The sequence below is a fragment of the Cervus canadensis genome, chromosome 19 (assembly GCF_019320065.1).
Source record: "Cervus canadensis isolate Bull #8, Minnesota chromosome 19, ASM1932006v1, whole genome shotgun sequence".
Taxonomy (NCBI): Eukaryota; Metazoa; Chordata; class Mammalia; order Artiodactyla; family Cervidae; genus Cervus; species Cervus canadensis.
In genome coordinates this window covers 47,404,549-47,432,332 of record NC_057404.1, presented here as the reverse complement: position 1 = coordinate 47,432,332, position 27,784 = coordinate 47,404,549, and the positions used below count along the sequence as shown (strand labels likewise).

Below are 27,784 nucleotides of genomic sequence, written 5' to 3'. Positions count from 1 at the left end.
CTCACTTTTGGAAGGTTATACTTTTCTAAGAATTTGTCCATTTCTTCCAAGTTGTCCATTTTATTGGCATATAGTTTCTGATAGTAGTCTCTTATGAGCCTTTGTATTTCTGTGTTGTCTGTTGTGATTTCTCCATTTTCATTTCCAATTTTGCTGATTTGATTCTTCTCCCTTTTTTTTCTTGATGAGTCTGGCTAATGGTTTGTCTATTTCATTTATCTTCTCAAAGAACCAGCTTTTGGTTTTGTTGATTTTTGCTATAGTCTTCTTTGTTTCTTTTTCCTTTATTTCTGCCCTAATTTTTATGATTTCTTTCCTTCTACTAACCCTGGGATTCTTCATTTCTTCTTTTTCTAGTTGCTTTAGGTGTAAAGTTAAGTTATTTATTTGATTTTTTTCTTGTTTCTTGAGGTAAGCTTGTATTGCTATGAACCTTCCCCTTAGCACTGCTTTTACTAAATCCCATAGGTTTTGGGTTGCTGTTTTCCTTTTCATTCATTTCTATGCATATGTTGATTTCTTCTGTGATTTGTTGGTTATTCAGAAGCGTGTTGTTTAGCCTCCATATGTTTGTCTTTTTAATAGTTTTTTTCCTGTAGTTGACAACTAATCTTACCACATTATGATCAGAAAAGATGCTTGAAATGATTTCCATTTTTTTTCAATTTACCAAGGCTAGATTTATGGCCCAGGATGTGATCTATCCTGGAGAATGTTCCGTGTGCACTTGAGAAAAAGGCGAAATTCATTGTTTTGGGGTGAAATGTCTTATAGATATCAATTAGTTCTGACTGGTCCATTGCATCATTTAAAGTTTGTGTTTCCTTGCTAATTTTCTGTTTAGTTGACCTATCCATAGGTGTGGGAGTTAAAGTCTCCCACTATTATTGTGTTACTGTTAATTTCCCCTTTCATACTTGCTAGCATTTGCCTTACATATTGCAGAGCTCCTATGCTGGGTGCATATATATTTATAATTGTTATATCTCCTTCTTGGATTGATCCTTTGATCATTATGTAGTGTCCTTCTTTGTCTCTTTTCATGGCCTTTATTTCAAAGTCTATTTTATCCGATGTGAGTGTTGCTACTCCTGCTTTTTTTTGGTCTCCATTTGCATGAAATTTCTTTTTCCAGCCCTTCACCTTCAGTCTGTATGTGTCCCTTGTTTTGAAGTCATTCTCTTGTAGACAGCATATATAGGGGTCTTGTTTTTCTATCCATCCAGCGAGTCTTTGTCTTTGGTTGGGTCATTCAACCCATTTACATTTAAGGTAATGATTGATAAGAGTGATCCCATTGCCATTTACTTTGTTTTTTGGGGTTTGAGTTTTAAACCTTTTCTGTGTTTCCTGTCTAGAGAAGATCCTTTAGCATTTGTTGAAGAGCTGGTTTGGTGGTGCTGAATTCTGTCAGCTTTTGCTTGTCTGTAAAGTGTTTGATTTCTCCTTCATATCTGAATGAGATCCTTGCTGGGTATAGTTATCTGGGTTGTAGGTTTTTCTCTTTCATCACTTTAAGTATATCCTGCCATTCCCTTCTGGTCTGAAGTTTCTATTGAAAGATCAGCTGTTATCCTTATGGGAATCCCCTTGTGTGTTATTTGTTGCTTTTCTCTTGATGCTTTTAATATTTGCTCTTTGTGTTTGATCTTTGTTAATTTGATTAATATGTGTCTTGGGGTGTTTTGCCTTGGGGTGTTTTACCTCAGAGGTTTATCCTGTTTGGGACTCTCTGGTTTCTTGGACTTGGGTGGCTATTTCCTTCCCCATTTTAGGGAAGTTTTAACTATTATCTCCTCAAGTATTTTCTCATGGCCTTTCTTTCTGTCTTCTTCTGGGATGATTTTTCTTCTTCTCCTATGACTTGAAAGTTGGGGCATTTAACATTGTCCCAGAGGTCTCTGAGGTTGTCCTAATTTCTTTTAATTCTTTTTTCTTTTTTCCTCTCTGCTTCATTTATTTCCACCATTCTATCTTCCACCTTACTTATCCTATCTTCTGCCTCAGTTATTCTACTGTTGGTTCCCTCCAGAGTGCTTTTGATCTCATTTATTGCATTATTCATTATTGATTGACTCTTTTTTATTTCTTCTAGGTCCTTGTTAAGATTTTCTTTCATCTTCTCAATCCTTGTCTCTAGGTTATTTATCTGTAACTCCATTTTGTTTTCAAGATGTTGGATCATCTTTACTATCATTATTCTGAATTCTTTTTCAGGTAAACTCCCTATCTCCTCCTCTTTTGTTTGGTTTGGTGGGCATTTATCATGTTCTTTTAGGAACAGAATATTTAGGAGCAGAATATTTCTCTGCCTTTTCATTTTGTTTAGATTGCTGTGTTTGGGGTGGCCTTTCTGTATGCTGGAAGTTTGTGGTTTCTCTTTATTGTGGAGCTTGCTCCCTGTGGGTGGGGTTGGACGAGTGGCTTGTCAAGGTTTCCTGGTTAAGGAAGCTTGTGTCAGTGTTCTCGTGGGTGGAGCTGTATCTCTTCTCTCTGGAGTGCAGTGAAATGTCCAATAGTGAGTTTTGAGATGTCTATGGGTTTGGTGTGACTTTTGGCAGCCTGTATTTTAATGTTCAGGGCTATGTTCCTGCGTTGCTGGAGAATTAGCATGGTATGTCTTGCTCTGGAACTTGTTGGCTCTTGGGTGGAGCATGGTTTCAGTATAGGTATGGAGGATTTTAGATGAGCTCTTGTTGATTAATGTTCTCTGGAGTCAGAAGTTTTCTGGTGTTCTCAAGTTTTGGATTTAAGCCTCCTGCCTCTGGCTTTCAGTCTTACAGTAGCCTCAAGACTTCTCCATCCACACAGCACAGATGATAAAACATCTAGGTTATGGTGAAAAGATTCTCCACAGTCTGGAACACCCAGAGAGGTTCACAGAGTTACATAGAGAAGAGAAGAGGGAGGAGGGAAATAGAGGTGATCAGGAGAAAAGGGGGAGTCAAAAGGGGAGAGACCAATCTAGCCAGTGATCAGTTCCCTAAGTGTTTTCCACAGCCTAGAACACCCAGATAGATTCACAGAATTTAGAGAAGAGAGGGGGGGGAGGAGATAGAAGTGACCTGGGCGAGAAAAAGGAGAGTCAAAAGGGGAGAGAGCAATCAAGCCAGTAATCATACTCCTAAGCAAAAATGGCTACTGAAGATTAGATTCTTTTTTTTTTTTTTAAGATTAGATTCTTAAAGGCACAAAATTGATAACAAATACCAAAAAGCAAAGATTAAAAATCCAGAGTAGAGTTTAACTCTGAAAAGTACACTATTTAAAATGCAAAACAAAATCACAAAAATTATAAAATACATATATATGAAATTTGCTTTAAAAATAGGGTCTTTTTTTTTTGCAAGGTAATAGTAGATTATAAAAATGAAAATTAAGGAGTAATAAAGAACTTAAACATACAAAAATTTAAAAATGATAATAGTAAAAGTATATCTAGGAATTTCTCTGGAGCTGTTGAGGGCAGTGTGGGGTCAGTTCAGTTTCAGATAGTTCCTTGTTCCAGCTTATACTTCTTCTCAAGGCCTATAGGCCCCTTCCAATGCTTAGTCAATGCTAACTACTGTTTATTTTATTTTTTTAATTTAAAACTGCCCCAGGCTGACCTCACGCCCCTCCCACTGCTGTAGCCTGACCTCTCGCAGCTCCACCCCTCATAACTACTGTTTAATCTGTTGCACCTGTCATTTCCAGAGCGGTTCCCTCTTCTTTGTTTATTTTGGCTTCCCTTGTTTGCAAGTCTCTTCAGTGTCTAATTTCCGCCCTGACACAAGGAGGGGGCGGTGGGGGAAGTGGTCACTTATTTAGGCTCACTTGTTCAGTTGTGCTGTGGGGCGGGATGGACACTGCAAACAAATGTCACTGGCCTGTGTGGGGAGCACTTGCAGCGTATGGACCACACTGGGTTTGCCCCAGCTCACAGCATTCATGCTTTCCCAGTCTACACTGCTCAGGCTCCGGGTTGCTCTGCAGGGGAGCTGTCCAAAGCGGGCCCCGGGTTTCGTGCACTTCCCAGGTCTAAGCCGCTCAGGTTCAGTTTCTCAGGTACTCCACAAAGGTGCAGACTTGGTGGGGCATGCGTTTTGTGCCCTTCCCAGGTCCGAGCAGCTCAGATGACCAGGTGCTTGGTGGGCACACTGTCCCAGGTGGGCTGTGCGTCTTAATCACCTCCCCCATCCCCGCCGCTTGGTTCCCCAGGTGCTCCGTGAGAGCACCATCTCAGGTGTGCTGTGTGTCTCCTTTGGGGAGCTGATCTCTGGCTGCGACCCTCCTGGCAGATGTCAACCATCCAGGATCCCAGGAGGACTTGGTTAGCAACTGGGAGCCTGCTTGCAGTTTGGTAGAGGATGCCATCTCTGGGGCTGAGATTGTCCCTTGCCTTCCAGCTCTGGCTGTAGCCCACCTGCCTCTCTGCCTCCGGTGGGGGATGGGCAGGTCCACAACTGGCTAGCTCTCCTTTGATATTCGCTCAATCCTTTGTTCTGTGAGCGGGCCAGGCTGTGCCTTAGGTTAGAGCTTTTCGTGGGAAAGTTCTCTCTGTCTCCTTTTTTCTCTCTCTCTGGCTATCCCACAGTTTGGGTTGCTGTCTCAATGTTAGCTCCCTCAGATTGTCCTCAGGGCATTCAGGCCCAGTCCTTACCGTAAGCAATGCAGCCCGCGCCTCCCTGTTCAGCCCCTGCTTGCTGGTTGCAGACGCGAGCGTCTGGGCTACTTCTCCCCTGGGAGTTGCAGTTAGGCGCATATTCTGTGGGTTTTTTTTTTTTTTCCCCTCCCAGTTATGTTGCCCTCTGAGCTTCCAAAACTCCCACAGACCCACAGGTGAGAGGGTTTCCTGGTGTTTGGAAACTTTTCCTCCTTCACAACTTCCTCCCTGGGACAGGTCTCCATCCCTAACTCTTTTGTCTCTCTTTTTGTCTTTTATATTTTGTCCTACCTTCTTTTGAAGAGAATGGGCTGCCTTTCTGGGTGCCTAGTGTCTTCTGTAAGTGTTCAGAAGTTGTTTTGTGAAAGTTGCTCAGCATTCAAATGACCTTTTGATGAATTTGTGGGGGAGAAAGTGGTCTCCCCATCCTATTCCTTCACCATCTTAGGACCACCCCTCTGTGTGTGTTTTACGTTGTAATTGGCCTACCAGGCTAAAGAAACCAAAAATTGTAATGGCTGCAAATACACGAATTTTTGAGTTATTTGCCAACATGAAATGTGTAAATTCTGATGGTTTATCTGCACACAAAAACTATCGACAAAGTCATAATTCTGTTGCAAGATCATGAGGCACAAGTGATGAGAACTAGATGCAAATCATTTGACTTTCATAAGTCACATGTTCATTTTCAAAATAGAGTAGAAGTTGAGGGCAAAAATAATAATTGTTGCTATTTCTTGAGCACCTACGAAGCACCAGGCATTGTTCTAGGTTTATTAAATGTTATTTCCACAAAATAGTAGACTTTTAAAACATAATTCTAAGGAGGAGAACTCTGAAAGTCAAAATGCTTAAGAAACTCCCCTCAAGCTCACAATTATCCCAGTAATTCAGTGAGTGGGATGAGAAATGAGGACAGTCATAGAGGAAGAAGGGATGGTTGCCTGGAAGACTCCAGGATTCCAGTGCAAAGTTAGCTGACCCAGTTTCCAGTAGCTGGTGATGTCCATCAAGAGGATTTTCTCTTCTGTGCCTTAGTTGAGTGAGAAAAAGTATAAGAGATTACAAGCATATAGAGAAAAAAGCCATTTTCTACTCCTCCCCAAGCCTAGACACTGCAATGAGCAGGTTACTGAGAACTTAAAATAATATATTTTAGCAAATTTTACCCAGGCAGTGATGATGTTCAGTACCATCTTGTTTCATTTTTTTAAATTACCAGAAAACATAATCTAGTTGTTGTTGCTGTTCAGTAGCTAAGTCGTGTCCAACTCTTTGTGACCCCATGAACTGCAGCATGCCAGGCTTCCCTAAACTTCACCATCTCCAGGAGTTTGCTCAAACTCACGATTCATTGAGTCAGTGATCCCATCCAGCCATCTCATCCTCTAGTTAGATTACTAAAAATACTTTGTCACTAACGAATCTTTCAAAAAGTTCTCTTTTATAGTTGAACTTTAAAAAAAAAAACCCATTATTTGAGGCTCTAAAATGCAACAGCCTTCCTCTATTTAAGTTTTTAAAAAGATTTAAAAAGCAGCTTCTCCATGACCGCTTGTCTTGATTTTCTTCTGCTACAGCATAAACTGATAGTGGGCTTCCATCGCCATCTGGTGGACTATGTGTACATGTGTCACAAGACCCTACAGTTGAGTGGACCGCTTGAGTAGGCAACTTGACCAACCCGTTAAATCACAGTTCCTTCACTCTGGGTGGGGCTGGGTAAGATAATCCAGTCTCAGTTTGGAACCTCTCTTGAAAGGAGGAGCTGTACATGTTGGAGCTCTAGGAGGCCGTTGACAGCCTTAGCGAATGCTTTTCAACAGCTTTTCCTCCCTTGCCTGTGTTTCCATCATGGTTCTCAGGGAAGAAAAGGAGGGAGGAAGAGGATGAAGGGACGAACGAAAGGCAACTGTGAGCAGGCGGACAGAAGCAGAAGACACGCCGAGAGGAGCAGAGAACGCTGCTGCCTGCTGCTGACAGCTGACGAAGGACCTGATTACAGCTCATTTCAGAGTTTCCACTGCAGTGCTGCTCCTTATAGGAATGATCTCCCCTCCTTTCCATTTAAGATACTCTGTTTCTCGTAGTCAAATGAGTTTAAACCGACACTCCCCTCCCAGGTTCTTGCATGACTCCTGATAAAATTATTAAAGGAAATGTCTTCAGAACCAGTTCAAAAGTCAATCCCCAGTCTCACTATTACAGTTCAGTCACCTTGTATGGGCTTGGTGTTGTTTCATACAGTAAATATTTCAAAAGTGCTTGTTCTGTGCAATGCACAGTGCTGGTCAGTCCTAGGAATGCAAAGACTAGTAGGAGATAATAGTTTCTTAGTGGGTTTCCCTGGTGGCTCTGTCGGTAAAGAATTCGCCTGCAATGAGGGAGACCTGGGTTCGATCCCTGGATTGGGAAGATCCCCTGGAGGAGGGCATGGCAACCCACTTACAGTACTCTTGCCTGGAGAATCCCCATGGACAGAGGAGCCTGGCAGGCTGCAGTCCATGGGGTCGAAAAAGTCAGACATGACTGGACGACTAAGCACAATAGTTTCTTGGGGAGAGGAAATAACATGGAAAAATAATAATAGGTAACCAGTTCCATGACAGAAGTATAAGGAAAGTGATTTGGGACAAAGAAGAGCACAATTTATTCAGATTTTTAAAATTTACCAATGCTGAAATGCTAACAATGTGCTGAGAAGTGTGTTACCATCTGAAGATATGATGCAGAATAAAATATAATCTCATAGTTTAAGGAGCTTAAGTTTTATCATAAAGATAAATGTAAATGCATTTGGCAGCCAAAGGAACACCAAACCATGTGTTTAAGGGGCAGATCTGAGAAGGGACCCAGAGAGGAGATATCTAAATTGATACTGAAAGGTTTAAAGTTTAAGCAGGATTAGATGAAGATGGGTTAGAAGATTTCATAGAGGAAACTTGCAAATACAGAATGCTGGTATTGAAACAGTCCTCTCAGCAGCATTAGATAGTAACTTTCAGATTCTGTTACTTTCCACTTTTCTGTTTTTCTTCTTATCTGTCTGGCCCCTTCCGTTTTTTAAGTGTGATTTTTTTTGAGCTATGATTGATGCACAGTATCATAGAAGTTCTATGCATACAACATAGTGATTTGCAATTATTAAAGGCTTCACTCTGTTTACAGTTTTTTAAATAAAATATTGGCTATATTCTCTGTGTCATACAATATATCCTTGTAGTTTATTTATTTTGTAAACAATAATTTGTACTTTTAATCCTTACCCCTATCATGCCCCTCCCTCTCCCCCATCTCCCCTGGTAACCACTAGTTTGTTCTCTATATCCATGAAGTGAATCTATTTCCTGAAGTGAATCTATTTCCTAGGTGCTATATTCATGAGTTTGTATTTTTTTAGATTCCATGTATAAGTGGTATCATAGAGTAGTTGTCTCTCTCTGTCTGACTTATTTCACTTAGCATAATACCCTCTGTCATATCTTTTCCTTTTACCTGTCAGGCTCCTTCTCAGTCTTCTTAGTCCTGAGTTTCTTTCCCTTCTCTTTCCTCACTCCCCTGCTAGGAGTGTTTTAACTAACAAGTCCATATGCTGAGCCCTGAGCTGTGACCAGTGAGTGCTGCGGATCAGCTCATGTCTGTGCCCTCCATCACGTTCTCGTCACCTGGTGGTGGGGCCGCTGCGGCTCATGCCCTCTAGCAGTTCCATTGCCACCAGGATTCCTGCAGCAGCCACATGTCTCCTTGAGGAATGCCTCTCAGCCTAGGGCGGAGGCCTCTAAATTTTGAAATTTCCTTTCTTGCTCACTTTCCATTGACTTTAAACATGGTAGCTGCTATCTGCAGTTGCTATTTCTGTGCCCTTAGAATCCTCTTATATCTCCATTTGTGTGTGTGTGTGTGTGTGTGTGTGTTAGTTGCTTGCTCTCTTTGCAACCCCATGCATTATAGCTGACCAGGCTCCTTTGTCCATGGAATTCTCCAGGCAAGAATTCTGGAATGAGTTGCCATGCCCTTCTCCAGTGGATCTTCCCAGCCCAGGGATTGAACCTGGGTCTCCTGCATTGCAGGCAGATGCATTGCTGTCTGAGCCACCAGAGAAGCCCATCTCTCTTAGTAGATCCCTACATTTTACTACGTAACTAACATTTATATTAAACTTTTCTGTTTAAATAACTGACACAGTTTTTGTCTCCTGATCGGAACTTGGGTGATGGAATGAGGCTGAGAGAGGAGTTGGGAATGATTGCAAATAGCACAAACCACAACAAAGAAGAATTAAATGGTTTGACTTCATTGAAGTTGAGGACTTCTCTGATAGACATTGTTAAGAAAATGAAAAAACTAAACAAGTCCTACTGTACTGCCCAGAGAACTATATTCAATATTCTATAATAAACCATAATGGAAAAAAATATTTAAAGAGTATATATCCTGAAATATGTTGGTACCACTGACTCGTTGGACATGAGTTTGAGCAAGCTCCAGAAGTTGGTGATGGACAAGGAAGCCTGGCGTGCTGCAGTCCATGGGGTTGCAGAGTTGGACTCTATTGAGTGACTGAACTGAACTGAATTTTCCTCACTCCACCCACAACTTGAAGCTTTCCTCAAACATACTGAAGAATCTTAACAACTAATCATTGAATGATTGATTGCAAAGTTGACCAGGCTTTAGCTTTAAATTCCACAGAATTGCTGATTTCAAGGAGTGCCTAAGAAGCTCTGCAAATAAACACATTGCCCAGGTGTCTGAAATGCTCCCTCCCTTTCCCTTTGTCTCGCAAGTTTACATTAGTATGTTTCAATATCTCATTAGCAGAATGAATAGGATCCTCTAGTCCTTTGAGGGGAGGCAGTTGAAGGATTCATATGATCTTGCTTTCACCTGTTTATCAGCTTCTCTCTCTTCACATCTACTCACCTAAGGGCCCTTCCTTTTCTGTCTTCCACTGATAGAGTACTTGCTGATATCCCCTCCACCTTGTAAATATTCTTTTTTTAAAAAATTATTTATCTATTTATTTTTGTTGCACTGGGTGTTAGTTGCTTTGCACGGGCTTTCCTCTAGTTATGGCTAGCTGGGGCTACTCTTCATTGAGGTACAAGGGCTTCTCTTTGTGGTGGTTTCTCTTGTTGCAGAGAATGGACTCTGGGCACCCAGGCTTCAGGAATTACAGCTCGTAGGCTGAGCACAGGCTCAGTAGTTGTGCATGGGCCTAGTTGCCCTGTGACATGTGGAATCTTCCCAGACCAGAGATCCAACCTGTGTCCCCTGCATTGGCAGGCAGCCTCTTATCCACTGTGCCACCATGCCTCCTTTTCTCTTTCTTTCTTTCTTTTTTTTTTTTTAAGGCCATGAAGCATGTGGGATCTTAGTTCCTTGACCAGGCATCGAACCTGTGCCCCTGCATAGGGAGTGTACCACCATCATAGGAAGTGAACCACCAGGGAAGTCCCTCCTTTTCTTTTTTGACCAGTCTCACAATGTTTCCAACATCTGTTATACTTTAGAGGGGACCCTTCTCTGAAAATAGAAGTTCTTTCCAGGCCATGATATAAATTTCTAGTAAAAGCAAATGAATGAAAATATAGCAAGAAATGACATTTCACAAGGAAGTTGCCTGAAAGTGGGCTGTTGTAGTAAAAAGAGGCCAACGCCCAGTCCTTAGTCCCCATGGCCTGATCACTTCCACCCCTCAGGACTCCATCACATCATGTGGTTGGCTGTCTGATCCTCAGCAGACCGTGTGGATTACACTATGTACATTGGCACTTGTTACACAGCAAGTGCAAACAGCTGGGTTTCTTGCTCTTCATCCACTGCCAAGATATTATTCCTCATAAGGCCTTTTAACTGCTTTTGCAGTTAGTAACATCAGCGACTGGGAAATCAAACATTTTATCTAGTGGTTTGTTAACGCAATGCTATTTTCCAGATGTTTTCTAGGGCTGTTCCTCAGATGTTGATTTGTGATGGCGTTGATATTTTCTTTCTATAGCCTTTTATTATTTTTAAGCAGTGATATTTAATTTCGTTAGGTGAAATGTCCTTTCCAAACTCTTTGTTTCTGATGACACACAGTTATTTTGTGCCTCGTGTTAATCCCACAAACTATGGGACTTGGCCCAGTTGTAGACAGGACTAGACAACAGATGCGTTAGAGGAAGTGCTGCACCAGACTTTGGCTCCTGTTGAGGCTACCAGACACGTAATGGATCGTAGGCCCGGGAAATGTTAGGCCGAGGGAGATTATTTACTCAGATCTTCCCTCTATTCACAAAACATAGCTAGAAGTTGTAGATGCTAAATGATTTTATTCTGGGCCACACAACTAGTTGTCAGTAAAATGAGAACTAGAACCCAGATCTCCCAGGTACATGTGTGTGTGCGTGCTAAGTCACTTCAGTTGTGTTCAACTCTTTGTGACCCTAAGGACTGTAGCCCACCAGGCTCCTCTGTCCATGGGCATTCTCCAGGAAAGAATACTGGAGTGGGTTGCCATGCCCTTCTCCAGGGATCTTCCCCACCCAGGAATCCAACCTGAGTCTCCTGCATTGCAGGCAGATTCTTTACCACTGAGACGTGGGGGAAGATCTCTCCTAGGTACAGGGGAGAGGAAATCTTTTTTTAATTCTTTTCACCTGAAGGCATATGGGTAAATTTGTTTGTCCCTTTCAGTGGTCCAAGGGAACATTCATTGACAAAAAAGTCTCTTGGTAGCATTTCAAAAAGGCGGGACAAACTCTTGCTGCCCCGGTCTATAGGAACCATCACTCTTCCCCAGTGAGCCCCCCTGAGTGTCTCTACCACCTGCCCACTCTTCTTATAGGCTGGCACCAAGATTTCACACAGATGGACTGATTCCCGTGCAAAGCTGTTTTGCCAAGAATGGTTTCAGTTTCTCTACTCTCCAATTCCTCCTTTCTCCCCACAAGCTCTCCTAGATCATATAGACCTACCAAGGTCCCCTGAAAGTGTTGTGATCATCTATTTCCCCATCCCTCGTGAGAGAGAGAGGAGAAGGAATCAAGTTCAGGGTGCTATGAGGCAGAAACGCTTTGAAAGTTTGACAGCAGTTTATAAATAACACAGGGTGGATGCAGCTGACAATAGGAAGGATATATATGGGAAATACCATCATCAAAAAATGTCTTCCTTTAAAAGGAAGGATGACAACATACAGCCCAAATCCCCAAAAAGCTTAACAGAAATTCTCATAAAACTGTAGGTAGGCTTACACTCTATGACGTAAGTTTTAAACTCTGGATCTGGACTGAAAACATCACCTGCTTTAGGTCTTCCCATAGACACTTAAGTGAAAGTGAAAGTGAAGTTGCTCAGTCGTATCCGACTCTGCAACTCCACGCTCCTCTGTCCATGGGATCTTCCAGGCAAGAGTACTGAAGTGGGTTGCCAAGACACTAAAGAGCTACAGAAAAATGCAGTTGACCAGCAAAACACTTTAAGATTCAGCCGTAATCTATAGACTGTCAACTTGAGGGTAACTGGTAAAGTAATCTGTGGTCTTTTTTTTGGTCTGATTTAATTCATGATATTTCTCTGCAGCTAGCTTTACAGGTGAAACTGAAGCACAGCTGCCGCATTGTAAACCCACAAAGTGAAATAAGCAGTGTCCGGTGATTAGCTACAGGGCCCCAGTGTCGCTCCTCTAACAGCCCTTCTTGCTTCCTTCACTGGAATCCTTCCATGTGGGCTCAGTGATGCTCATGCATCCAGGGCACAGAGACCTGGGATTCAAAGCCACGATCGGGCAAAGGAGAGGAGGCCATTACTTGCTCTTGGAATTTGGATCAGATGAGTCAACAATAGCAAAGAAGGCCTGGAACAGGAGCTTCAAAATCTAAGTCAAAACTCGCCCTGAATAGAACAGACCTGATGCACCCTATTGGATTCTATTTGCTCTTTCACTATTTGCCATCCTTTCGGTTTGTATGTATTCAGCTTTGTTAGTACTATTGTCCTGTAATGGCCACCAATGCACTTGGGGTCAGCAGACTGTGGTGGTCCAGTCTGGCCCCACCTTTAAGGGGTTCCCCTCACCCGGGCACCGAGGCCAGACTCCACTGTGCAAATGTACGAGGATCTGCTGGTCACAGGCCTGGCTCACCAGCTCCACCCCGCCCACACAGCTTTCTCTCACCTCTTGGATTTCCATGTTGCTGCCTCCCTGGGGCTTGAGTCCTCACCCATCCGCTTTCAGCTTAATGTTTAAGTTTGTTTTTTCTCTCAGCCGCCTTTTCTTCTTTCTCCTTTGTCCTTAAGAATCCACAGACCATCTTGGGGTAGCAATGTCCTTCTATGCTTAGCTTCATCCTCCAGATTTACCAAACCATATCCTGACCTTGGAGACAGCTTTGCTCCAGTCAGGTCCAGATATACCTTAGAAGTGGTGGTAGTGAGGAGTATATTTACAAAGAAGTTTTCTATTCAAGGTGGTTGTAGTAAAGCAAGTTAGATATGGAAAGGGAGAGTGAGAGTGAGTAACTCAGTTGTTCATATTATTCAGCGCTTCAAAAACATTTGTTCTTCCACTGTGTCAAAGAAATAGAATTTGATGATGATGTGTGTGTTAGTTGTCCAGTCATGTCCGACTCTTTGCGATCCCATGGACTAGAGCCTGCCAGGCTCCTCTGTCCGTGGAATTCTCCAGGCAAGAATACCAGAGTGGGTTGCCATTCCCTTCTCCAGGGGATCTTCTTGACCCAGGGATTGAACCCAGGTCTTCTGCACTTCAGGCAGATTCTTTACCATCTGAGCCACCAGGGAAGCCCAACTGATGATATTAACATGCATTTATATTAAAACGTTCTGTATGCAAATTGAGGGCTTCCCACGTTGCTCAGTGGTAAAGAATTTGCCTGCCAATGCAGGAGAAGAAGGTTTGATTCCTCAGTCGGGAAGATCCTATGAAGTAGGGAACGGGAACCACTCCAGTATTCTTGCCTGGAAAGTTTCATGGACAGAGGAGCCTATCAGGCTGCAATCCATGGGGTCACAAAAAGTTGGACACAACTGAGCATGCACACATATTTATTGGGTATGTATAGTTCATTTATCTAGCAAGCTCTTAGCTTCTTTGGGGCAGAGATCGAATTTTCTATTACCTCTTTTTATTTTTTGTATTACAGAATTTTTAAAAATTAATTTATTTTTTATTGAATGATAATTGCTTTATAGAATTTTACTGTTTTCTGTCAAACCTAAACATGAATCAGCCATAGGTATACATATATCCCTTCCCTTTTGAAACTGCCTCCCATCTCTCTCTCCTCATCCCACCCCTCTAGGTTGATACAGAGCTCCTGTTTGAGTTTCCTGAGCCATACTGCAAATTCCCATTGGCTATCTATTTTACATATGGTAATATAAGTTTCCGTGTTACTCTTTCCATACAGCTCACCCTCTTTTCCCCTCTCCCCATGTCCATAAATCTATTCTCTATGTCTGTTTCTCCATTGTTGCCCTGTAAACAAATTCTTCAGTACCATTTTTTCTAGATTCCGTATATATGTGTTAGAATATGGTATTTATCTTTCTAACTCACTTCATTCTGTATAATAGGTTCTAGGTTCATCCACCTCATTAAAACTGACTCAAACGTGTTCCTTTTTATGGCTAGCAATATTCCATTGTGTATATATACCACAACTTCTTTATCCATTCATCTATCGATGGGCATCTAGGTTGCTTCCATGTTCTAGCTATTGTAAATAGTGTTGCAATGAACAATGGGATACATGTGATCTCTTTCAATTTTGGTTTCCTTAGGGCATGTGCCTAGGAGTGGGATTGCTGGGTCATATGGAGAAGGAAATGGCAGCCCACTCCAGTATTCTTGTCTGGAAAATCCCAGGGATGGGAGCCTGGTGGGCTGCCGTCTATGGGGTCACACAGAGTTGGACACGACTGACGTGACTTAGCAGCAGCAGCAGCGTGGTGGTTTTATTCCTAGTTTTTTAAGAAATCTCCATACTGTCTTCCATAGTGGCTGTATCAATTTACATTCCCACCAACAGTGCAAGAGTGTTTCCTTTTCTCCACACCCTCTCCAGCATTTATTGTTTGTAGACTTTTTGATGAAGGCCATTCTGGCCTGTGGGAGGTGATATCTCATCATAGTTTTGATTTGCATTTCTCTAATAATGAGCAATATTGAGCATCTTTTCATGTGTTTGTTAACCATGTGTATGTCTTCTTTGGAGAAATGTCTGTTTAGGTCTTTTTCCCACTTTTTGATTGGGCTGTTTGTTTTTCTGGTATTGAGTTGTATGAACTGCTTGTATATTTTGGAAACTAATCCTTTGTCAGTTGTTTTATTTGCTATTATTTTCTCCCATTCTGAGAGTTGTCTTTTTACCTTGCTTATAGTTTCCTTTGTTGTGCAAAAGCTTTTAAGTTTAATTAGGCCCCACTTGTTTACTTTTGTTTTTATTTCCATTACTCTAGGAGGTGGGTCATAAAGGATCTTACTTTGATTTATGTCATCGAATGTTCTGCCTATGTTTTCCTCTAGGAGTTTTACAATTTCTGGTCTTACATTTAGGTCTTTAATCCATTTTGAGTTTATCTTTGTGTGATGTTTGGAAGTGTTCTGATTTCGTTCTTTTACATGTAGCTGTCCAGTTTTCCCAGCACCATTTATTGAAGAGGCTGTAGGGCAGAGACTGAATTTTTTTCTCTCTTATTTTCCTTTCTGAATGGCCACTCAAGTTTTTAAGTGACTGAATTGACAGATCTACCAAACCAAGGCCAGCATTTCACAAACTGTGAGCTGTAGATCCGTGTACAAATGTCACCACCCATTTGGAGGACAGTTCCTGTGGACTGTGGACCTGGCAAATCACACTGCGTGAACACTGTTCCTTCCACCTCCCCATTCAGCTCCAAAACACTGAAGTTTAATTCAGATGAAATTCCATTAAAATGAATATCAAGTAATGACTGTATCAAGAGGACCAAAACCAGGACCTTTATTATTATTATTTTGTTTTTTTACCAATGTATTTTATGAAAGTATAGTTAGTTTGTTAATTTGTGTTAATTTCTGCTGTACAGCAAAATGACTCAGTTATGCATATATATACATTCTTTTTCATACCGTTTTCCATTAGGGTTTATCACAGGATACTAAATATAGTTCCTTGTGCAATACAGAAGGACCTTGTTGTTTATCCATTCTATATATGAGTGAGTGAGTGCAAGTCACTCAGTCGTGTCCCAATCTTTGCAACCCCATGGATTATACAGTCCATGGAATTCTCCAGGCCAGAATATTGGGTAGCCTTTCACTGCTCCAGGGGATCTTCCCAACCCAGGGATAGAACCCAGGTCTTCCACATGGCAGGCAGATTCTTTACCAGCTGAGTCACATGAGAAGCCCAAGAATACTGGAGTGGGTAGCCTATCCCTTCTCCAGCAGATCTTCCCGACCCAGGAATCGAACCAGGGTCTCCTGCATTGCAGGCAGATTCTTTCCCAACTGAGCTATGAGGGAAGCCCTTTCTATATATAATAGTTTGGATCTGCTAATCCCAAACTCCCAGTCAAACCTTCCCCTACTCCCTCTCCCCCTTGAAAACCACAAGTCTGTTCTCTAAGTCTAAAACTGAGATCTTTCGTCAGTAAAACAGTAAAACTGGTGTGTGTGTGTGTGTGTGTGTGTGTGTGTGTGTGTGTTGGCATGAGGCTGGGCAGAAATTAGACTGAGGATGTCATGAAAAGGCAAATTTGGCCTGAGAGGCCTGTGGAAGTCAGAGGGGCTTGTGGTTGCCAGGCCATTGGCCTTCCCTCTGACATTGCTTTGTGACTTGGGAAGGAGTTCAGGTGAAGGCCTTGTCTTGGTAAGAGCAAGACCTAACTGCCTTGCCTCCGTAATCTTCCCTGAACACCCCCTCTGTAAGCATTAGCTGCCACCTCTGTTTTCCCACTGTGTGCTGTATTTTTCTGTTTATTTAGGTACCTATTTACCTTTTGTCATTCTTTTTTTTAAGTTTAAATATTTTTTTTATTTTTGGCTACTCTGAACCTTTGCTGCCGCGTGTGGGCTTTCTCTAGTTGCAGCAGGTTTCCTTCTCATTGTGGTGGCCCCTCTTGTTGGGGTACACCAGCTCTAGGCATGCAGGCTTCAGTAGCTGTGGCACTCAGGGTTTAGTTACTGCATGTGGCATCTTCCTAGACCAGGGATCAATCCCGTGTCCCCTGCAGTTGAAGCAAGGAGCCTTAACCACTGGACTGCGAGGAAAATCTCCCCCTTTCATCATTCTTATTTGTGTATCTGAACTGAGTGACTACTTGCTGTGGGTCAGACAGCCTAGATTTTAATCCCCAGGTCTGGTCATCTCTATGATCTTTGTAATTAAACAGTTTTAGTCCTGACTTCTTCATTGGTAAACTGACAATAATCATAACTATCTCAAAGGTTTGCTGATGAAGGTTAAATGAGATAATGAATTTAATACACTTAATTCAGTACTTGAGAGATAGTAAAAGATCAAAAAATTATGTTATTGTGTTTATTATTGTTGTTATTTTTTCCTTTCTAGACTCTGACTTTATGAGAGTTAAATCTATGTAGAAGGCATCAAGAGATTTTTTTCTGTAAAAGCTCAGAAAGTCAGTATTTTAGGCTTTGCAACCAACTTATATCTCTGTCACACATTGTTAAACAATAGTGAATCTATATATTTATATAATATAGTGAATATATATAAGTAATAAATAATAGTGAATATATATATATATATATAGGTTTCTGCTACTACTTCTCATCATAAAGCAACTAAAACTCTTGCAATTTCCCAAGAACAACACTAGAAACATCTTTTATCTTTTTTTATTTTTTATTTTTTCGTGAAACTTGAAAGGTTTTATTTCTTAACTACAGACAGCTTTCAGAGGTGGGATACCTGGCGCCATCACTGCCTGGGCGAGTCCTCACCCGGGCTGCGAGGCGGCAGGAGAGCAGAAGAGAGGCCTTCGGGGTCAACTTTCCGCGGAGAAAGGCTCCTGCCTGCTGCGCCCTCACTGGCCCTTCTTGTGGGCGTTCTTGATGATGGCGTTTTTGAACAGCGTGACAAGGGCGTTAGGCTCTTCTCGGAGGTCATGAACCCGCAGTAGCGCTTGTCCTTGGGCGGGCTGCCCCAGCGGAAGTGTTCCATCTTATAGGGCCCCTCGTCCTTCTTCTCGGCCGCCTCAGCCTCCGCCACCAGGCCGTACTCCAGCTCAGCCCGGGCGGCTGCGCTCTCAGCCTGGGCCTCGGGGCCGGGCGCCTGCTGGAGCCTCTCCCCGGTCAACTCCCTCTTGAATTCGAGGGGAAAGGCCTGGGCAGACTCGTCCTCGGCCCCGTTGGGGTACACCTTCACCGGGCGCCGCTTCTTGCCCACCGGCTTGCCCCAGCGGAAGTGTTCCATGGAGTAAGAACGCTTGTCCTCGCGCGGACCGTCTCGGCGCCATCGCCGCGGGGCCCGGGGCCTTCGCCCACCGCCACTTCCTCCTCGCGCTTCTGGGCCGCGCCGCCAAATCTAGAAACATATTTTAATATTTAGTCTTTGACCTCAGTTGCTCACATAGGGCTCCTGAAAACCTTATAATCTTCTGGTGTTGGAAGTGTCTTTTGTTCTAATGAGGTGATTTTCTCTCTTTTTTAAAAATTAATTGCTCAATTATTTTTTAACTGTGCCCTACTGCATGTGAAATCTTAGTTCCTCGACCAGAGATCAAACTAGTGCCCTCTGCACTGGGAGTCTTAACCACTGGACTGCCAGGGAAGTCCTTCTAAAGAGAGGATTCTAGGTGGATTCCTGGATGATTCTTGGATGGGGACTGGTCACCAGAAAGACCAAGCCATGATAAGAATGTTAGAATTTTCAGCTCACAACCTCTCCTTCTTCTCCAGAGAGACAGAAGAGGGGCTAGACACAGAATTAATATTTGATCATGCCTAGATGAGGAAACCGCCACAAAATCCCAATCATATGGGGTTACAATTGCTTTCAGATTGGTGAACACATCCACACACTTCAGTGACGCACTTCAACTGCAAGGAAACAGAAGCTTCTGAGCTCGGGACTCTCCCAGATCCCGCCCAGGACTTGATATTTCTCTGTATCCTTTATCATATCCTTCAATACTGGTGAACCAAAGTGTTTCCTAAGTTCTGTGATCCCACTCTAGGAAAAGTAAAAAATTCCAGGAGAGGGTTATGAGAACCCCTGATTTATCAACAACTTGGACAGAAGTTCTGGGTAACTTGAGGTCCATCTGGTGGGAGGGGCAGTCACATGGGACTGAGTCCTTAGTCTGTGGAATGAGATGCTGTTTCCAAGCAGGCAGTGTCAGAATTGAGTTAAATTGTAGGACAATCGGCTGGTGTCAATGAATTGCCTGGTGGGGGGAAAACACCCATATCTGGTGTCAGAAGTGCTATGAGTCTGGTAGAAGTATGAGAGTGAAGGAGACGAACAGCAGGGGAAAAAAATGAGTTTTTCCCAATACACATTTTTCTTTTTCTATTTCAAATAACCTTTGAAAATGCAGAATTCATCTCTAGCTCACAGGTTGTGCAAAAACAGTCTTCACACTGGCTTTAGCTTGCAGACCCCTCTATCCAGCCCATAGTACCCCAAATCAGTGCTTTGTGGATATAGAATTTAACCGAGAAATGTCTGATTAATTAAATGAGTGATCACATGATGAATGCTCTAGGAATGCCACTGTTCTTTGTCTGCCTCTTGCAAAGGACTCCATTTTGTGCCCTCACACTCTGCACCAGAATCTAAGTCCAGAATCTTTCCAGCGTGTCTGATGCTAGGAACAAGCTGGATGAAGTCCCCAAAGTGTGGAGCCAGAAATGCGCTGCTGCTTTCACACAGCTAGGCTTTCTGAGTGATCCAAGATAGCAGGGGAGCTGTGTGCACTTAGTGAGGTTCAATTATTCTGGGGAGAAAAGTGGTGAGGGTATTAGAACAATATTATTATATTGCATTTGGATGGCAGGTATTCATGTTTCTCCATGAATGTGTAAAATCCTCCCTTCCATGCTGATCTTAATTGAATTCTGACAAATCCAACTTTACTGAGGCAAGAGAAAATGAGAATGTTGGTATTAACAGAGCTTTTCCCCTTGTTAACTGTATTTACATATCAACTCCTGGGACAGCATACATTATTTTCTCCTTTGTGCCTAGGTTTTATCACAGCAGCATCAATTAGCTCTGTTAAGCATCTTTCTACAGATATACAGAAATGTGAGTGAGATTTTTACTACCAACAATTCAGGCATTGGCTCTGCTTCTCCTGTAAAGTCAGTCTTAGGAAATAATTAATATGGCATATTAAATTTGAAGCACAGACTATATGTGTACCTTCACACATTTTACATACTTCTCTCTTATCTTTAAATACTCAAAAATTGTGAGATTATCATTGTTTATGTCAGGTGAACTCTATACATTCACACATTTGCTCACTAGAGCAATGTTGAGATATAAAATCATCAGTAGTATCCATATAAATTGCATCTCTTAGCAATTTCTTACTTTGAAAGGTAGAGATGTTTCTTAGCTAAGAAGTACAAAAATGTCCAGTAGGTGTTGCTGTTGTACACTGAATTAGCCAGGAGAGCTTAAAGAAATACAAATCATAATTCCACCCACAAGTTGGTTATCATGATTGTTTAAGCAAGTACTGTTGGGAAGACAAGAGAATAAATGGTACCTAACTTATTTTTATGTAATTCTGAAGACGTTGTCATTTGAAACATTTGTTTCATATACAGAAAGTAAAATGTCTTAGGAGAATAGCTAAAAAAGAAAAATTTCATTTTCTTAATTTAAATAACCTTAATTTTTATTTTTTACTAAAATAACTAAAAGGAATCTATAAAATAGAAATTCTAGGGAATGCAAAGAATCATAAATAAGGAACATGCATAGACTATAGACAACACTATACTTTTAACAGTGTTGAAAAACATTTTGTTAATATAATGATTATTAATCTGAAAATCTAGTAAAATTCTGCGGCAGTCAAACTAAGCCTGGAAAGAAAGAAAACCTTGATTCTGGTTCTGGTTCAAAACTCAAGACGTAGTCATTTTATTTCTAGGCTTATAGAGCAGTGAGTGAAAGTCACTCAATCATGTCTGACTCTTTGCGACCCCATGGACTAGTCTACCAGGCTCCTCTGTCCATGGGGATTCTCTAGGCAAGAATCCTGGAGTGGGTTGCCATGCCCTTCTCCAGGGGATCTTCCCGACCCAGGGATCGAACCCAGGTCTCCTGTGTTGCAGGCGCATTCTTTCCCACCTGAGCCACCAGGGAAGCCCTGAAAAGTGAAGTCGCTCAGTTGTGTCCGAGTCTTTGTGACCCCATGGACTATAGCCCATGGGGTTCCTCTGTCCATGGGATTTTCCAGGCAACAGTACTGGAGTGGGTTGGCATTTCCTTCTCCAGGAGATCTTCCCCACCCAGGGATTAAACCCAGGTCTCCCGCATTGCAGGCAGACTCTTTACCGTCTGAGCCATCAGGGAAGATCCCATTTCTTATAGAGTAGTAACAGTTGCCAAAACATCAAGTGTAAACTGTACGTTTAATGACCTGCACTTTCATTTACCTTTTATGATTAGCTGTTGGAAGTTGCATGATGTGGCTCGTTTTATATATATGTAATTTGTGTACTTGTTTTTGGCTGTGCTGCATCTTCGTTGCTGAGTGAGCTTTGCTCTAGTTGTGGTGAGTGAGGGCTCCTTGCTACTTGTGGTGCCCTGGCTTCTCATTGTGGGGGCTTCTCTTGTTATGGAGCACAGGCTCTAGAGGGCTCTGGCTTGCAGCACACAGGCTTAGTAGTTGTGGCTTGTGGGCTTTCTCTAGTTGCTCCGCTGCATGAGGAATCTTCACTGACCAGGGATCAAGCCTGTGTCCCCCTGCATTGGCATGTGGATTCTTATCCACTGTACCACCAGGGAAGTCCTGTGGTGTGGCTCGTTATGACAGTGCTCCAGACGAGCTGAAGAAGGCTAAGAGGCAATAAGATCTTCCTTCTATTAAATATTAGTATGTGTGCATGCTTAGTTGCCTCAGTCATGTCCGACTCTGTGCAACACTATTGACCGCGGCTCGCCAGGCTCCTCTGTCCGTGGGATTCTCCAGGCAAGAATACTGGAGTGGGCTGCCATGCTCTTATTAGTATAGTCACTACAGTTGTTATAGAAAGGTAAGTTTGAAACCACTTGGACTATTTTTCTTTTTACAGTAGTTTCCACGTTATGGGGAAGGAGAGTTATCCAAGCAGTGGACTGTGCACCTTTTTGCTCCTGGGCAGGGACGCCCACAATGAGAGTATTGCTGCTGCTCTGGTACTTCTCTCGCATGGAACAAATTTGCAAGGTCTGGGCAGTGATTCATAGCTCAGGAAAGACACACCTTCCAAAGGCAATGATGAAGAAAGAAGGATATTATATGTTTAGTCTCCACTATTTTTATCCTTCTGGTTTTCAGTTAAATTGTGACTTACAATTGTTTGGTTATGGTGACCCATTAATTCATCAAACAGAAGCTCCATTTGAATCAAAGACTCCTTTTTTCAAACTTAAAAGAAAATGGGTCTATATGTTCTTATACTTTCCCTGCAGTATATTCTTTCATTTTAATAGTATTCAAAGTCTATCCAATAGGCCTGGACTCAGCCTGAATAAAACTATATATAGTTTCACATGAATAGGTAAATAGTAGTTAGTATTTTCATTAAAAATGAGCACATATAAAGACCCAATTTTTTTTCATCCTTATCCCAGCCCTTGATAATATGCACTAAAAATTACTATCGTACTTAAGAATATTTTTAAGACTGAAGCTGACCTGATTGGTATTGAAATATTTGAACATTCTGGTTGTGTCATATGGCAGGAGCCATGTGCCATGTAAAAATATCATTTGTATATTTAATTGTGCATAATTTCTTTAGCATCTGCCTCTCCCTCCAGGCTGCAAACACCCCAAGAACTCTTTTATATAAAGTGTCTGTACAAGTGGATACTTAAACATTTTTGTAGATTGGACTAGCAAAAGAATCAGTAAAGATAAACACTGCTATATTAAACATATGCAATATTAGCCAAGGTTAAATACAATCTTAGTTCAAAAATAATTTTTGACACGTGAATCAATCAGAATATTCTGAAAAGTGAGTGCTGCCATCCATCCATAGGAGAATTTAAGATGCTAAAGAACTTACAATCTTGGTTGTTTCTTATTTTCCAGCTCCTTCACACCTCATTCAGAATACAGATTTCAGCACCTTGTTTCTTGACTACGCTGTTTCATAATGATAAACCCAACACTTGGATAACAGACAGTTGCAGAATACTTTCTGGTTTTATCTTTAGCCTCCAGTCACACTAGATATGCCAAGTCCATGAAAATAGCAAGTGATTTAATGCCACAAAGTATTTACTGCATACTTTCTTGTGCTTGATGTGCTATATTCTATACACACTATGATGTTTTATTCCTTTGTGCCTTTGTTAATGACAATCTTTCTAGTTTGAATGCTTTTCCCTTCCTTCTTCTCTGGGTAACCACTATTCAGTCCTTAAGACTCATCTCAGATATCACCTACCCCATAAAGCTTTACCTGAGCCAAAAGGCTGGGGTCCCATAAGACTACATAGCTGTGCAACAGAACGTAGCTATTTTATTTTAGTACATATAAACACTATCTGTTTATGTATCCAAATGTCCCACTAGACTATGAACTCCTCAAAGGAAAGCAATCAGAAGAGAACTGGCCCTTATTTCCAGTATCAAATATACCAACCTACCTGAGTGTATACCTAAATATTCGGTCTTACTTCCTAGTAGAATGAGTGGACTGCCATTGATTCATTAAGGCCAATCCATCTATTCGGGCACCTCTTGTGCACTTGATTTATAGTTTGTTTAGTTATGGAATTCTAGTTTGGAAATAATTTTCAATTATTAGAAATTTTGAAGGCATTGCTTCATTTCTTTTTGTTTCCAGTACTGCTGAGAAATCCAAATCTTCCTTACCATTCCTTTAAAAAAAAAACTCCACATTACAGAAAATGTTAATATCTACAATGAGCACAAATAAATCCTTACCTGCTATCTTTCTGCTCCCACAGTTATCAATTCACAGCTGACCATGTTGGATCTAGTTTTTCTCTCCTCCATAGTTGCCTTTTTTTCCTCTTTACTTTTTTTCTGACCGTGCCCTGTGACATGTGGGATATTTTCCCGACCTGGGATCGAACTCGGGCTTCCTGCATTGGGAGGGTGAAGTCTTCGCCACTGGACAACCAGGGAAGTCACTCTTTACTTATGTTGATTTCCATTTTCTGTGGCAGAGACGTTCTTCTGTTAGGGGAAGCACACTGATTGAAACCGCCCACCCTGGCCAGGCACCATAGTAACCATTTGCATGAGTTGTTTTATGACAGGAGATCCTGATAAGGAATACGGAACTAGTAAGCCACCACCAGCCGGAAGAGTTCGGGAAATGTCGGGAGGAGACACTGCGTGTCCGTCCACTTCCCAGAATCCCTCTCGCTAGCATCCATCTTGGCTGAGCGATGCGTGCGCCACCAGGAAAGACTGAATTAATAATGATTGGCCAAAGACTACCCGGAAACTAATCCCATCACCATAAAACCCAAGACTGTGAGCCACGTGGCAGAGCAGTTCTCCTGGGTTCCCTTACCCTCCTGCTCTCCACCCGGGTGCCCTTTCCCAATAAAGTCTCTTGCTTTGTCAGCATGTGTCTCCTGGGACAATGCATTTCCGAGTGTCAGACAAGAGCCCAGTTTCGGGCCCTGGAAGGGGTCCCCCTTCCTGCAACACTTCTTTGGGCTTGTCATCTCTTGGCTCTCTGCTCATAATCAAGAAGTAGTTAGTCGCTCAGTCGCGTCCAACTCTTTGCGACCCCACGGACCGTAGCCCACCAGGCTCCTCTGTCCATGGAGTTCTCCAGGCAAGAATACTGGAGTGGGTTGCCACTTCCTTCTCCAGGGCATAATCAAGAAAGTGTGAGACTAAAAACTGATTCACACTGAGCCTGTGGGAAGGACTTTTCAACTGTGAATTTCATTGAATAGGAATCTGGGTGGGTCATGTATAGGGGAAACTCTGAGGTCAGTGCCTTTAGGTCTTGATCTTAGGTCAGAGTCTGTGGAAAGGAGTTTCAGTTTCTTTTCTGGAGGGTAAATGTCTGGCTGCCAGCATGCTGGGAGTTGTGTTGGGGAAGAAAGCTAGAGGTGTCTGCATTCAGCAATTCACTAGCCATCTGCTCTCATGGCATCCCTGCTCATTTTCCTAGGCTGGAGTAAGTGACCTGAGATTTTTACTGTTTCTGAAACAGCTTTTACCTCCACCTCCTTATTTAGGAATGCTTCTTCACACTCCATTTCAGATTTTTCTTAACATTGCTAATTTCTGATCTTTTTGAGGCTGTGGTGCAAATTATGTTGATTTTGAACTTTCCTTGCAGCCAACTTGGGATTTGAGTCTCTTGGGGGTGCTAACTCAGTTATCACACATCCATCTGCTTTCTAACTCTCAAAATCTTGTTGCTGTTTTTTCCTCTGGTGCTTTCCCCACAAGTGTATGTTTAGAACAAAACTCATTTATCATACTTTCAAGGCCTTTTGGGAGGGAGAAAGTTAGATGTGTGTATTTACATCACCTTCACCTGGAAAAGCACCCCCCCCGCCCCGACCCTGTTTTCTTTAAACCTTAAAAATCCCACAACCTTTGTTTAATATAAAGGTGAACTCTCTTCCTCGTGGTTGATTTCTCCCTGAGACTTCTGGTAGCTGGGAATTTCCTGGTCCAGTGGTTTGGACTCCATGCTTCCACTGCAGGGAACATGGGTATGATCCCTGGTGGGGGAGATAAGATCTTGCATGCGGAGTGGCACAGCCAAAAAATAGAAAAGATAAAAAGACCTCTGGTAGCCACTGTGTGTACCGAGGCCTCTGACCTTTTGGGGTTTGCAGAGAAGGGGTCAGCTACTAGCAGAGAGTATGTGGTCCTGCCAGATGAGTATGTCTTTGATTTCCTTCTTGAAGCCCCATCCATGTATTTCTGGTAATACACCACCAGGGTTTTGGAGATGGGCTAGCCCCTGGCATTAATGTGGGCCACCCTTCACGCGGGGATAGACGTCCATGCAGGGAAACTGCTCTTTGCCCAGGAACAGATCGGGCTCCAGAAGCATGTATATATAGTGCAGAGCAAGAGGCCCACTCAGCTACAGGGGCCATTGTTCATGTTGTACAAACAGCTGGCTCTTCATGCTGTACTGAGGCTGTGGTCACCTACTTGCTTCCCAAGACCTGCGCAGACTGCAGTGGACCCTCGGGAAGCAGGGCAGCCGGCAGAGACAAGGATGCCTCCACAAGGAGCTCCACAGCTGGAAATACCTCTTCCTGAAAACCCATCTTTCTCACTGGAATTCTGGGGTACTGTATTGGCATGTTTTTGTTTTTTCCTTACCTTGCTGGCCACCCAATCGAAAGCAATACTTTGGAGTGTTTGGAGTTTTTTTGAAGTGCTTTCCAAATGGCAGGCACTGTTTAAGATAATGGCAAATAATCAAGGAACAAAATAGACAGCTTTCTGTCCTCACAGAGCATGTATTTCCCTGTTTCTTTGTTGAGCTCTTACCCTTTTTCTGATGTTTAAATTATGTAGGGCCCCAAACTTTGGTCCTTAGATATTTTTTGTTCTTCCCAAGTTATGCCATTCAGCTCCATGGCTTTAAAAACATCTATAAAATGATGACTCCAAATCTCATATTACTCACTGCTTACTCAACACTATCACTTGATACTTGTAGGGGGCTGAAAGGTGGCCCCCACAAAAGATATGTTTACTTTTTATCCTCAGAATCTATGACTGATACTTTATTTGGAAAAAGATTTTGTAGACTTAAAGATGTTGTGATGAGGAAATCATTCTGAATTAGCCATATAGAACCTAAATCAAATGATGCATCCTTATAAAAGGCCCACAGAGGAGAAGACAGACACAGAGGAAAAAGAAATGTGAAGATGGAGGTAGAGACTAGAAGAATGTGGCTACATGTTGAGGAATGCCAAGAGTTGCCAGAAATTGCAAGAGGCAAGGAACATTTTTAAGTGTAAGTATGTAATTATAATTAAATTACTATACTTAAATAAATAATTTCAGGATATAAGACCAACCCACAGAAATCAATTATATTTCTATATCCTAGAAATAAATATTTTGAAAAATGATACTAAGGAAATAGTTCCAATTATGATAGCATGAAAAAGAATAAAATCCTTAAATATACTTTTAATGGAAGAAGTGCGTCATGTATACTGAAAATTGCTAAATGTTGTTGAAAGAAAGAAGATTTAAGTAAATAGAAACACATCCTATGTTCATGGGTTGGAAGACAACATTTTTAAGATGGCATTATTTCCCAAATTGTTCTTAAATTCATACAGATTTATGACAATTCCAGTGAGACTCCTAGCTTTTTTTTTTTTTTTGTAAAAGTTGACAAGCTGATCTTCAAATCATGTGGAAAGGAAACCTGAATATCCAAGGCAATCTGGAAAAGAGAAACATTGTTGGAGGACTCATATTTCCTGATTTTAAAACTTACCCATGAAGTGACAGTAATCAAGATGGTATGGTACTGACATAAGGGTAGATATATATATTAGTGAAATAGAATTGAGGGTCCAGAAATAAACCCTTACTTTTATGGTCATGTGATTTTTGCCACGGTTACCAAGACCATTCAGTGGGAAAAGAACAGTATTTTCAACAAATGTTGTTAGTGCAACTAGGTATATCTGCATGGAAAAAGAATAAAAATTGGACTTTTGTCTCTCACCATTAATAAAAATAAAAGGCAACTAAAAGTGGAATACTGAAATGTAAGAGCTAAAATGATGAAACTTTTAGAAGAAAACATAGGAATTAATTTTCATGGCCTTAGGTTAAACAGCACACAAACAACAAAAGAAACTGTAGATAAATTGAAGTTTATTAAAATTTAAAACTTTTGTGCTTCAAAAGATACCACCAAGAAAGTGGAAAGAGAACAATGGAATGGTAGAA

General features: G+C 41.9%; 1 protein-coding gene across 1 annotated transcript; it reads right to left on the bottom strand.

The window, feature by feature from the left end:
* Window positions 1-17,528: 17,528 nt before the first annotated feature.
* LOC122422170 (pro-opiomelanocortin-like) lies at window positions 17,529-26,127 on the bottom strand. The gene is made up of 2 exons (XM_043438465.1): window positions 26,023-26,127; window positions 17,529-18,192 (listed from the first exon to the last, which is right to left on the bottom strand). The coding sequence occupies exons 1-2, from the start codon at window positions 26,125-26,127 to the stop codon at window positions 17,587-17,589; spliced, it is 711 nt and encodes a 236-aa protein (XP_043294400.1). The 3' UTR covers window positions 17,529-17,586.
* Between the last annotated feature and the right edge of the window lie 1,657 nt (window positions 26,128-27,784).